We start from the raw sequence: 12247 nt of genomic DNA, 5'->3' as shown, positions 1-12247 counted from the left end.
TCACAATTTGGAACTATAGTGGACCGTGATGAATGAACTCTCACCCGGAAGTGATCTATGTAGTGAGACCTTATTAATCATCGGCTATTGGATGTCAAACATATGGTCATTTTGACACACTCAGAGATGGAACCCGCTACATTTTTCCATTAATAGCAAGGGATCTTTTATATGCACCATCCCACAGACAGGACAGCACATACCATGGCCTTTGATATACCAGTTGTGGTGCACTGGCTAGAGCGAGAAATAGCCCAATAGGCCCACCGATGGGGATCGATCCTAGACCGACCACACATCAATCGAGCACTTTCCCACTGGGCAACATCTTGTTGGGTCAGGTAGGGGACATGTATTGCTTTAGCAGTACTCTCAAAGTACTTGTTTAATTAACGGTGGTATATAGTAAATACAGAACCACATACCAGTTGTTTTGCCATGTTATTTATTGCACTCATTTACAGGCCAGCCTCGGTGGTGTCGTGGCAGGCCATCGGTCTACAGGCTGGTAGGTACTGGGTTCGGATCCCAGTCGAGGCATGGGATTTTTAATCCAGATACCGACTCCAAACCCTGAGTGAGTGCTCCGCAAGGCTCAATGGGTAGGTGTAAACCACTTGCACCGACCAGTGATCCATAACTGGTTCAACAAAGGCCATGGTTTGTGCTATCCTGCCTGTGGGAAGCGCAAATAAAAGATCCTTTGCTGCTAATCGGAAGAGTAGCCCATGTAGTGGCAACAGTGGGTTTCCTCTCAAAATATGTGTGGTTCTTAACCATATGTCTGACGCCATATAACCGTAAATAAAATGTGTTGAGTGCGTCGTTAAATAAAACACTTCTTTCTTTCATTTACAGTGCACACGATTTATACAAGTCGCCAGTAGTTCCTCCACGAGTCCATGGACTCGAGGGTCAAACTCAACCCGGACCCGAGTACCCGGCATTTATACTGGATGATAATGATATTAAGCATTAAAGTAAAATAACATCATGCATCTTAATTCCAGCGCTGAACATGGATGCCAAATAATGCCATTGTTATTGCATTTAGAAACTGATTGATATGTTCAGTGTTGTGACGGCTAGCCAGTTTAAAAAGAGAGACTATATAGTGCATGATCATATAATTATTGTGTAACTTATATAGTTGATTATCTACTGCTGAAATTATTGTCCTACATTGTCCATTGTATTATAGTTGATTCCACCTTGCACGGATACTCGAGTCCTGTGAACGGACTCAGTCTTGCTAGACTCGACCCGTGCCCGAGTACTCGAGTACTCATGGAGACCCTAGTCGACAGCGACATGGTCTAGTTAATGACATTGTATATTGGGCTTTATCCTGTGAAGGCAAGAATTTCTCATTCGGCCTGAACAGGATAAAGCCGATATCCAACGTAATTAACTAGTTATTATCTTTATCCTGCAGATCATAAAAATTAATGGGAAAAGCTGTTTTCTTTTTTTCGTTCATTGTTGATTACACGTCGAGGCCAGCAGTGACTATGAACGATACTGTTCTCTGTAGATCACTTCTCGTACCATACAGCTTCTTCTGGAGAGTTGTTGTAGTTGTCCAGGTAGTCTCCCTCAGTTGTTGTAGGTTTATGCAGTCTTGGATGACATGTTCGGTCGTCTGTTCTGCTTCTCCACAGGAGCACATGGAAGAAGGTACCAGCCGGAACCTCTTATGCATATGCTGGTTCAGCCTGTTGTGTCCAGTCCTTAGTCGGAAAATGATGACCTGTTCCTGACAGGGAAAAGCTGTTATATCTGTTATTTCAGCTACTTTGTACAATAACCTAGAGATCAGATGAGTGATATATATATTATGCAGTCATATCCTGCTGCTATACGTATATGACTTTGCTTTATCTGTCATCATAATCTGTGAATAGAAACAGTGGTTGTAGGATAAAATCCTTTATTTTCTAAAACATCAGTGCTTCTTCTCTTGTTCATTATGTGTGTTGTGTTTTACAGGGAAGGACTATCAGGAGCTGAGGATACGAAAGCGAGAAAGACGACAGCCGGGGACGATTCCCAACCTGCCGTATCTACACTGGGAGCGCACGGGGCAGGCACCCGCTGGGCCATACTCGGTGAGTCAAACTCTTTCTACTCCATAACCATACTTTTATAAACTCTTTATATTCTGTGACCTGAGTGACTCTTTCTACTGTGACCTAGGTGAGTAGACCTCTTTCTACTCTGGGGCAGAAACGACCAACAGAACTGTGATGTAATAGGGAGGGGTTATGCAACAAATAAAAAATTACCCCCCCCCCTGAAAACCCCCACACACATTGTCTTATTTACACACAACAACATCGAAACATTTGAGTGAGTTTTATTCAAATACTGTTTTCATTGACTGTCACATATATACAAATATGTACAATAATACTGACTGATAAAGGTAGTAGCTAACAGCAACAAAAAACTAAAAAAATACATGTCATGAGTGCTAAGAATTTATGTTTAGATTTTGATGTATTTGTTATACTTGATGTCATTAAAACCATTTTGTATGACAGTGGTTTAGGGTTTCTCCTTACTTGGTCATTGTTGTGGGTATGATGATAAAATTAAATAAATAAATAAATAAATAAAATAAATAATAGATATAAAATAAAATAGATATACATATAAAATAAAATGGATAAAAAAAACAAAACCAAAAAAAACAAAAATAAAAAAAAAAAAAAAAAAACAAAAAAACAATACAAGTTTTAAATTAAATTAAAATTACAATACACAAAACCAGTGCACAGATTTTCATGGCACTTGACAGTCCATGATTTTAGCTGCTTGATTTAGAATTGTTTAAAATATTAGTGTATGTACAGTGAAACATCTGAAGACCGCACCCTCTGTAAACCAGAATTCCCTCAAAACTGGACATTTTACAGAGTCCCTTTTAAAAAAAAAAGAAGAAAGAAATGTTTTATTTAATGATGCACTCAACACATTTTATTTACGGTTATATGGCGTCAGACACATGGTTAAGGACCACACAGATTTTGAGAGGAAACCCGCTGTCGCAAATACATGGGCTACTCTTTATGATTAGCAGCAAGGGATCTTTTATTTGCGCTTCCCACAGGCAGGATAGCACAAACCATGGCCTCTGTTAAACCAGTTATAGATCACTGGTCGGTGCAAGTGGTTTTGGAATCTACCCATTGAGCCTTGCGGAGCACTCACTCAGGGTTTGGAGTCGGTATCTGGATTAAAAATCCCATGCCTCGACTGGGATCCGAACCCAGTACCTACTAGCCTGTAGACCGATCCCTTTTTAAAAACCAGGACAGAACTTAACCTTTCTAAACTGGATCCCTCTTAAAACTGGACATTTGTCTTGGTCCCATGGGTGTTCAGTTTAGCGGGGTTTCAATGCATATTCAATGTATCTCTGATCATCCCAATGTTTGTAAGTAGCCCTAACTAGAATTTACGTGCCATTAGTTTTGTATCATGTATGAAAAATGATATACTAGGATATACAACAGACATTAGGCAAATCGGAATCATATTGAATATACAGTGAGATACGAATAATTTAAAAGCTCTAGCCGTTTGTCGCAAACATCTCAAATGGATTGTCTCAAGTTTGCTGCGATTGTAAGAAAGTTAAAGTTTGTTTTGTTTAACAACACCACTAGAGCACATTGATTTATTAATCATCGACTATTGGATGTCAAACATTTGGTAAACTTAAAAGGACATACCCTAGCTTCAACCTGTGAAAGTTTAGTTAATCTACAAACCTATAACACCTTTGGAAAAAGTTACAACTGAGTGAAACATGAGTATGTGACTTTGAAATGGTGAAATACCCTCTAAAAATAGACTAAAACTCATACTTTTTTAAAATATGAAAAATGCATTTTGTGATATTAAAAACACCAGGATAACCAAAAATACTTCGAATGTACGGAAATGGATAATCTAAACAATAAAATCTAAGTAAAGTATGATTTCAGTTAACAAAAACGGCTCTAATAGTAAAAAATATGCCTTAGTGTTTAAAAACTAGGGTATGTCTCTTTAAGTGTGCCTTTAAGCTGTTTGTGTAAGCAAACTGTTAATCAACATCATTTCATTTTCGAATGATTCCTAGAGGTCATAAGGTCACTTATCATTAAATGGTAAAAAAACAAAAACAAGTAAAAAGTAAGAAAGACCACACATTTCCCCCCCCCCCCCCCCCCCCCCCCCCCCCTGTATTTCAACATCAATATCACTCATATCACACTATCTATAATCTATTCATAGAACAGATTCAGTTATTCTAAAATATACAACATGATTAGGGGCCTATTTCACAAAACATCGTAAGTTTATGTCTGCAACTAGCGGTTATACCGGTCATACATTTATATGTGTTTGGAATCTATTTTATGCAGAAAATTACATCATTACAGATGGAGAATTTTGAGGACAAAAGAAAATGAAATATGTGTATTTTTAACTATATCTGTCATACTATAATAGTAATACAAATTGTAGTTTACGGTAGTTGTAGGTTTACGTTCTCGTGCAAAACTAGGCTTACGATGTTTTGTGAAAGTGGGCCCAGTATTTTACAGTGTACACCATCATCTATCACACAAGCATGCTCATACACACCTGTATAACAAAAGCAAAAAAAACTACAACAACAAAAGTTCCAGTGGATTTCCTCTCTAAGAGTGTGTCAAAATTACCAAATGTTTGACATTCAGTAAACGATGATTAATAAATCAGTGGAATTCTATTAAATTTAAAAATCTTAAATTCAGTATCACCAAATCTTTGTCATCTAATAGCCGATGATTAATAAATCAATGTGCTCTAGTGGTGTCATTAAACAAAAGAAACTTTAAGTTTCAGTTTTATAATAAACTGTTTTTGGTTAAATGACATAAAAAATCTTACAGGTTATGATATGAGAAAACTTATAGGCTGTGATATGAGAAAACTTATTGGCTGTGATATGAGAAAACTTATAGGCTGTGATATGAGAAAACTTATAGGCTGTGATATGAGAAAACAACATGTATGATAACACCTACAGGGACCCATTTCACTGAACATCGTAAGTTTACGTCTGCTACTAGCAGTTATACCGGTCGTGCGTTTGCACGTGTTTGACATCAATGTTTCACGCAGAAAATTACATCATTACAGAAGCTGGAGTATTTTAAAAACAAAAGAAAATGATATATATATATATATATATATTTTTTTTTTTTTCCATATTAATTACTGTTCATTTTTTCTTGACCATTCCCTTGTTGACAAATATCAACCCATTTAAAGGGAGAAGATGAAATATATTTGTTGAACTATAATAGTAATAAGAATTGTGATTTAGTTGTAGATTTACTTTTACATTAAAAACTAGGCTTACAATGATTTGTGAAATTGAGCCCTGGTCATAATGTGAGAAAACTTAAATATGAAAAAACGTACTAGTCATGATATGAGACAATTTACACGTGAGAAAACTTACTGGTCATGATGTGAGACAACTTACTGGTCATGATGTGAGACAACTTACTGGTCATAATATGAGACAACTTACTGGTCATGATGTGAGAAAATTGATTTGTGAGAAAACGTACTGGTCATGATATGACACAACTTTCATATGAGAAAAGTGACTGGTCATGATATGAGACAATTTACACGTGAGAAAACTTACTGGTCATAATATGACACAACTTTCATATGAGAAAACTTATTGTCATGATAAGAGAAAACTTACTGGTCATGATATGACACAACTTACATATGAGAAAACTTACTGGTCATGATATTAGAAAATTGATTTGTAAGAAAACTTACTGGTCATGATATGACACAACTTTCATATGAGAAAACTTATTGTCATGATAAGAGAAAACTTACTGGTCATGATATGACACAACTTACATATGAGAAAACTTACTGGTCATGATATTAGAAAATTGATTTGTAAGAAAACTTACTGGTCATGATATGACACAACTTTCATATGAGAAAACTTATTGTCATGATAAGAGAAAACTTACTGGTCATGATATGACACAACTTACATATGAGAAAACTTACTGGTCATGATATTAGAAAATTGATTTGTAAGAAAACTTACTGGTCATGATATGACACAACTTTCATATGAGAAAACTTATTGTCATGATAAGAGAAAACTTACTGGTCATGATATGACACAACTTACATATGAGAAAATTTACTGGTCATACTACAAGTATGATAATACCTACTGGTCCTGATATGACAAAAATAATATGAGAAACTTACTGATCATGATGTGAGAAAATTGATTTGTGAGAAAACTTACTGGTCATGATACGAACAACTTTCATATGAGAAAACTTACTGGTCATGATATTAGAAAATTGATTTGTAAGAAAACTTACTGGTCATGATATGACACAACTTTCATATGAGAAAACTTATTGTCATGATAAGAGAAAACTTACTGGTCATGATATGACACAACTTACATATGAGAAAACTTACTGGTCATACTACAAGTATGATAATACCTACTGGTCCTGATATGACAAAAATAATATGAGAAACTTACTGATCATGATATGAGAACATTGTTATGAGAAAAAAACCCTTACAGATTGTGATATGAGAAAACTTACAGATCATAATATATAAGCAAATTGATATGAGAAAAACTACAGGTTGTGATATGAGAAAACTTACAGATCATAATATATAAGCAAATTGATATGAGAAAAACTACAGGTTGTGATATGAGAAAACTTGATACAAGAAAACTCAAAGTTCATACATCATGTAGTATAATTAAGAAAACAACTTATAGGTCATTAAGGAAAAACTTATAGGTCATTAAAGAAAACTTATAGGTCATTAAAGAAAAACTTATAGGTCATTAAGGAAAAACTTATAGGTCATTAAAGAAAAACATGTAGGTCATGATATGAGAAATTTAACAGTCTGAGTTACAGGGCTAGCTCTGGCACTCGCTAAACTCGCCAATTGCGAATTTTTAAAGTAGTTTATTTTAATTTGGCGAAATCATTTCATGTAATAATTGACATTTTTCAGAAAATAACTGTCGATTTCTGCAATTTTTTAAGTTTAATAGACAATTTGGCGAAATGTTTTGCATACCCAAAGCCAGCCCCGAGTTGTGTTGCGATATCACTTATTTTCATGCTTATACATCCATTTATTACATTCAAGCAAATTGGCATGGACACTAAAATCAACTGTGTGTGCTGCTTACCTACATGTATTGCCTGTCCAACAGGTTTTTTCATACTATGAATTTTACTACAAGGTATTTATTTCTGAGCCAACTGTTTTCTAAGTTGCACACAAAAAGTGTATACTTTTGTTAAATTACCAAGCTGTCCTTCACCAAATCTCCCCAAACGATTTAAAGTTGAATTTGGTGAAAATATCTCATTACCAATTCGCCAAAAAGCTAATTTCAAAACCGTGTGTCGTTTGTATGTGTATAGCTGTTTTAAAAATAATCCTGTGCTGCTACACGTTACCTTGATTTGGCTACAGGGTTTCTAGTCAAATTTGCAAAATTGAATGCTATTAATTTTTGGCGAATAGCTTAAACTCTATACTTTGTGTACGTTCTGAATGGGTGCTGCCATTTTAGATGATTGTGCAGCCCAATCACCTAGGGCCAAGCTCAGTACCTGACCACTAGAATTAAAACTTCCTAAAAAAAAATTTTTAACCCATGTTCACCTCTGATTATAGCTCGAGTGGAGTCTAGTCGTATTATGTTTATATGTGCATATGTGAATAGAAGGGAGGAAGGAAATGTTTTATTTAACGACACACTCAACACATTTTATTTACGGTTATATGGCGTCGGACATATGGTTAAAGACCACACAGATTTTGAGAGAGGAAACCTGCTGTTGCCACTTCATGGGCTTCTCTTTTCGATTAGCAGTAAGGGATCTTTTATATGCACCATCCCACAGACAGGATAGTACATATCATGACCTTTGTTACACCAGTTGTGGAGCATGCACTGGCTGGAACGAGAAATATAGCCCAATGGGCTCACAGACGGGAATCGATCCCAGATCAATCACACATCAGGTGAACACTGTATCACTGAGCGATGTCTCGCCCCATGTGAATAGAATATGTTAGTCTTATGCTCCAGTGTCCTGAAATTTAAACAGTCTATAGCCAAACTGGACATGCCTTATTTTGCATGTTAGTACTTGGTTAAATCATACACAAACGCGACTCCTCAAAAGTTGTTTTAATTATTACAAAAACATGAAACTGTTCACACTTATTTATTTTGAATGTCTACTGTTGTGTTATATTAAGACACTTGTTGACGTTTGCCTTGTTAACTGTCCTGCCTTTTGGCCACAATGCCCTCAAAAGATCTCCATCTGTCAAGGCAAATTGTTATTTATAGATGAAATGTCACCTGGACATGAGATTCCATGCAATGCTGTTAGATCTATTGGTAGACCAGTAGAGCTAATTTTAATAAGATTTTTCAAAAGATATCCATAAGTCGAGGCCTGTTTGCCTGTTAGCATGTTATTTAATGCAGGTAAATCTATTTGTGTAAACTGTTGAATATTCCAAAATTAAATTTATGCAACTGAGACAACTCATCCTATTACAATAAACTCGCATCACTTAAGGTTCCTGATCAAAGATCTAATAGAGGGCGCTGTTAAGCAAAACAGATGGGTAAATATACTTAATGAATGCAGATTTCATGAAATAATCTACAGATGGGTAAATATACTTAATGAACGCAGATTTCATGAAATAATCTACATTTTGGAGTAGATTAGTAATTTCATTCCATATGTTTAGGAAGGTATTCTAGATATTGGAAAAGATACCAAAATGTTGTGTTGATTTGACTGTTTACAAATGAATGAGTGTTTGAACTTCATTTAGCCATTAATGAAAACAAGAAAAGTTCTACAGTGGTACAAGATAAAAATAGCTCATGACCTCGACCTTGAGTTCACGCTGAATGTAAACAAAGAATGACTGCTTGAACTTTGTTAGCTATTGAATGAAAACAAGAACAGTTCTACAGTGGAATGAGAAAAAATACCTCATGACCTTGACCTTGATTTCGCATTCAGTGTTAGCTCGGTGAAGGTTATAAACAGAAAATGACTATACTATACTGGGTCCATATTTTCTAAGCTATTTTAGCGCTACACAATCGTAAAACCATTGTAGGGTGTGACGTTACTATACAGCACATGCCATAGTGACATCATAGCTTACAATGGTTTTATGATTTCATAACTCTATAAGATTGCTTTAAACATGTGGGCCCAGGTATTTAGTCATCAAACTTAGCAAAACATTGTAATAAATTGACATAATTTAAAACATTTTTATACTTCCACCAGGATAAACACATACATGTAATATATATATATATTAAAAAAATACTCATTCAATGTCTGAAAATGATAGAGGAATATAAAGTTCCTGTGGTGAGACTTGGATCGGCGGACATTGCTGAATGTCCTGCCAGTACAGGTTCAAATAACCCGATGAGATCTGGTGTGAGGTCATCACCTCGTTTCTATAGCGACAGGCGTCGAATTCCTGGAACATGTTGCTGAACCCCACGATGCTGACGGGCAGGATGCCCAGTTGCTGCACGCACATGGCGATGTAGACATCTTCCAGGTGAAAGAACGGAATATTCTGCGAAGTGAACACGATGGATTTTACGACGTCCATGCTTATGATGTAACCTGTGCCAGAACACATTGGTGGCAGTTTGTCCCTTTTGAAACTCGTCAGAGGAACATACCATTTGGAAAAAGAATCTCTGCTTGGTCTGGACGGTCCCCAGCAATGACCTCCCATGAAACGTTTTGTCGGTGCTGCCTGCAACATGAGAGGAATTAACATGGTATTCACATACATATCGTCGTCAGTCTTCATTACGTGTTTCAGTTTGTAGCAGTTATCCGCGACCCACTTTAGCGAGGATATCGTCTTGTAGGTGAGATTGGAGTAAGAGTCTCTAAAACCAATTTGTAGGATGTCCATGTATAAGGCGTTCTCAATGTGTAGGCGTTTGTTGGTGGTTTTATTCCTCGACAGCCCGATCACAAACAGGCAGGCGGTCGGCTGGCCCGGATTCCGACAGAGTTTGCCCCACGTTTTTCGGATCACATCTCTAGTGTTGACATTTGATGGAGCTGAGAAAATCAAAATGAGCAGGTCTAACTTGCCGGAATTCCAAGTCTTACACCTCATTTTTTGGTCGATGATAATGGGGAAGTCTGGCTTGAAACAGTTTTGGCAGATGTCAGGCCGGAAGGTGGTCTTGGGGTCGAGTTGCTCGAAGTTTGACAGAACCAACCACGGGTGGTGTTTTCGCAGCTGTTGCAGTCGTGATGAATTTATTACTGAATGTCCGTAATAGAGGGAAATGATTTCTGATCTGTTGAGATAGTTTAACACACTTGTCTTGTTCACTGCAGCTTTCTTTGTCACTTGTGTTATGACCTCTTTAGGTCCAGCTAAAGACAAATTAGGATTGTCATTTTGCAGAATTTCTGTGTTGTCTTTTTGCAGAATTTCTGCCTTGTCATTTTGCAGAATTTTTTCTGCATTGTGTAAGTAAGAAGTGTTTCTATGGTCACTTGATGTGTGATTTAATACAGGAGTTTTGAAGTTCCTTTCAACACTTGTAAAATTTCTGTTTTGTTTGGAATCATTTTCATTTGTCAATTTTGCATTCATCTTGTCCGTTCTCTCCTTGTACATATTCCAGACATTTTCTAAAATGTGTTCATTTTTCTTCAGCTCACCATTCAGTGGACTCGTAGTCTGTAGCAAACTTCGATTACCTGAAACTGCCTGGGAAAAATGACCATTAACTTGTCTACTTAACGCCATTGCAGATCCAGCCTTCTGACTGGTCATTTCATTAACATTATTAATGCTTATTACTGGACGCACACTTTGACTGGTTGATGTGGGTGACATGTCATTTTTTGAAGCTTGACTGTTTTTTAACTGACCAGGCTTTGTACCAAACTGGTTGTGCATAATTATTTCTCTGACATTTTGGTTGTCAAACATTGGTAACATTTTACCAGTGAGTTTATCAATGGCCAGATCTTTCCACTGGTTTTTTGAAATCATCGACTTGGTAGCCAGTCTCACCTTGTCTTCTGTTCTTTCGAACCTTTTGCTGTTGACCTCCGACCCTCTGAATATGGAGATGTTGTATGTTCCGTACAACAGATGCCATGTTAGCAGTGAGAGAAAGCCACACATTAGTACGCAGACCAATAAAAAGTAATGCTTTGTTCGGTTCAGCAGTGACATAATGTATTATATAAATTTTCTTCCTTTATTGAAATCACTGTGCTCTTTTTAGCACATACACTGGAAGTTTTCAGCAGGACATGTTTATAGGTCACTTCAATCAACTGAAGAAATTACACTTCGATCAACTGAAGAAATTACACTGCGATCAACTGAAGTCTTAATTTCTATCTCGATTCGATGACAAACTTTAGTGATCAACTGAAGTCTTAATTTCTATCTTGATTCGATGACAAACTTTAGTTCACTTTGATCAACTGAAGTCTTAATTTCTATCTCGATTCGATGACAAACTTTAGTGATCAACTGAAGTCTTAATTTCTATCTCGATTCGATGACAGACTTTAGTTCACTTCGATCAACTGAAGTCTTAATTTCTATCTCGATTCGATGACAAACTCAGTTCACTTACATCAACGGAAGTCTTAATTGTTATTTTCATTTGATGACAAACTCGGTTCACTTGCATCAACTGAAGTCTTACCTGTTATCTCAATTTGATAACAAACTCTAGTTCACTTCGATCAACTGCACTCTTAACTGTTAAATCAAACAACAAACTGCTTTTCATTTGTCTTCAAATCAATTCAATGCAATCCATTAAACAAATAACCAGTAATAAAATGTAAGAAGGATGCAAGTATTTTGGAAGATTTTTTGTTTTAAAGCATAATATGGAAGATTTAATCAGCATTTCAAGTATTTTTGGAAGTAATAGTCTGTACACACAAATGTTGTCTTTGCTGTTTTTGTTTTCATTTGTTTTTTGTTTTTTATTTTTAAAACTGATTTACTGAGTATGGTTTTTTTTTTATGGTTTTTGTTTTGTTTCAGGAGACTGACCAGATAGTCTGATTTTAATCAGTAGAAAGTGAAAACAGTTGAACATAAG

The 12247-nt window shown here is 36.1% G+C and overlaps 2 protein-coding genes across 2 annotated transcripts in view; one reads left to right on the top strand and one right to left on the bottom strand.

The window, feature by feature from the left end:
* Positions 1-12247, top strand: part of LOC121373471 (WD repeat-containing protein 49-like) — a 126117-nt gene that overhangs the window by 66202 nt on the left and 47668 nt on the right. The window contains exon 27 of the mRNA XM_041500136.1: positions 1990-2108. Within this exon, the coding sequence (XP_041356070.1) occupies positions 1990-2108 (119 nt within the window). The remainder of the gene's footprint in view (positions 1-1989; positions 2109-12247) is intronic.
* On the bottom strand, positions 7983-11348 carry LOC121373215. The gene has a single exon (XM_041499703.1). The coding sequence runs from the start codon at positions 11302-11304 to the stop codon at positions 9454-9456; it is 1851 nt and encodes a 616-aa protein (XP_041355637.1). The 5' UTR covers positions 11305-11348; the 3' UTR covers positions 7983-9453.

The sequence above is a fragment of the Gigantopelta aegis genome, chromosome 5 (assembly GCF_016097555.1).
Source record: "Gigantopelta aegis isolate Gae_Host chromosome 5, Gae_host_genome, whole genome shotgun sequence".
NCBI classification, from domain to species: domain Eukaryota; kingdom Metazoa; phylum Mollusca; class Gastropoda; order Neomphalida; family Peltospiridae; genus Gigantopelta; species Gigantopelta aegis.
The sequence above is the reverse complement of the archived record's forward strand: the minus strand, read 5'-3'. Positions and strand labels throughout refer to the sequence as shown.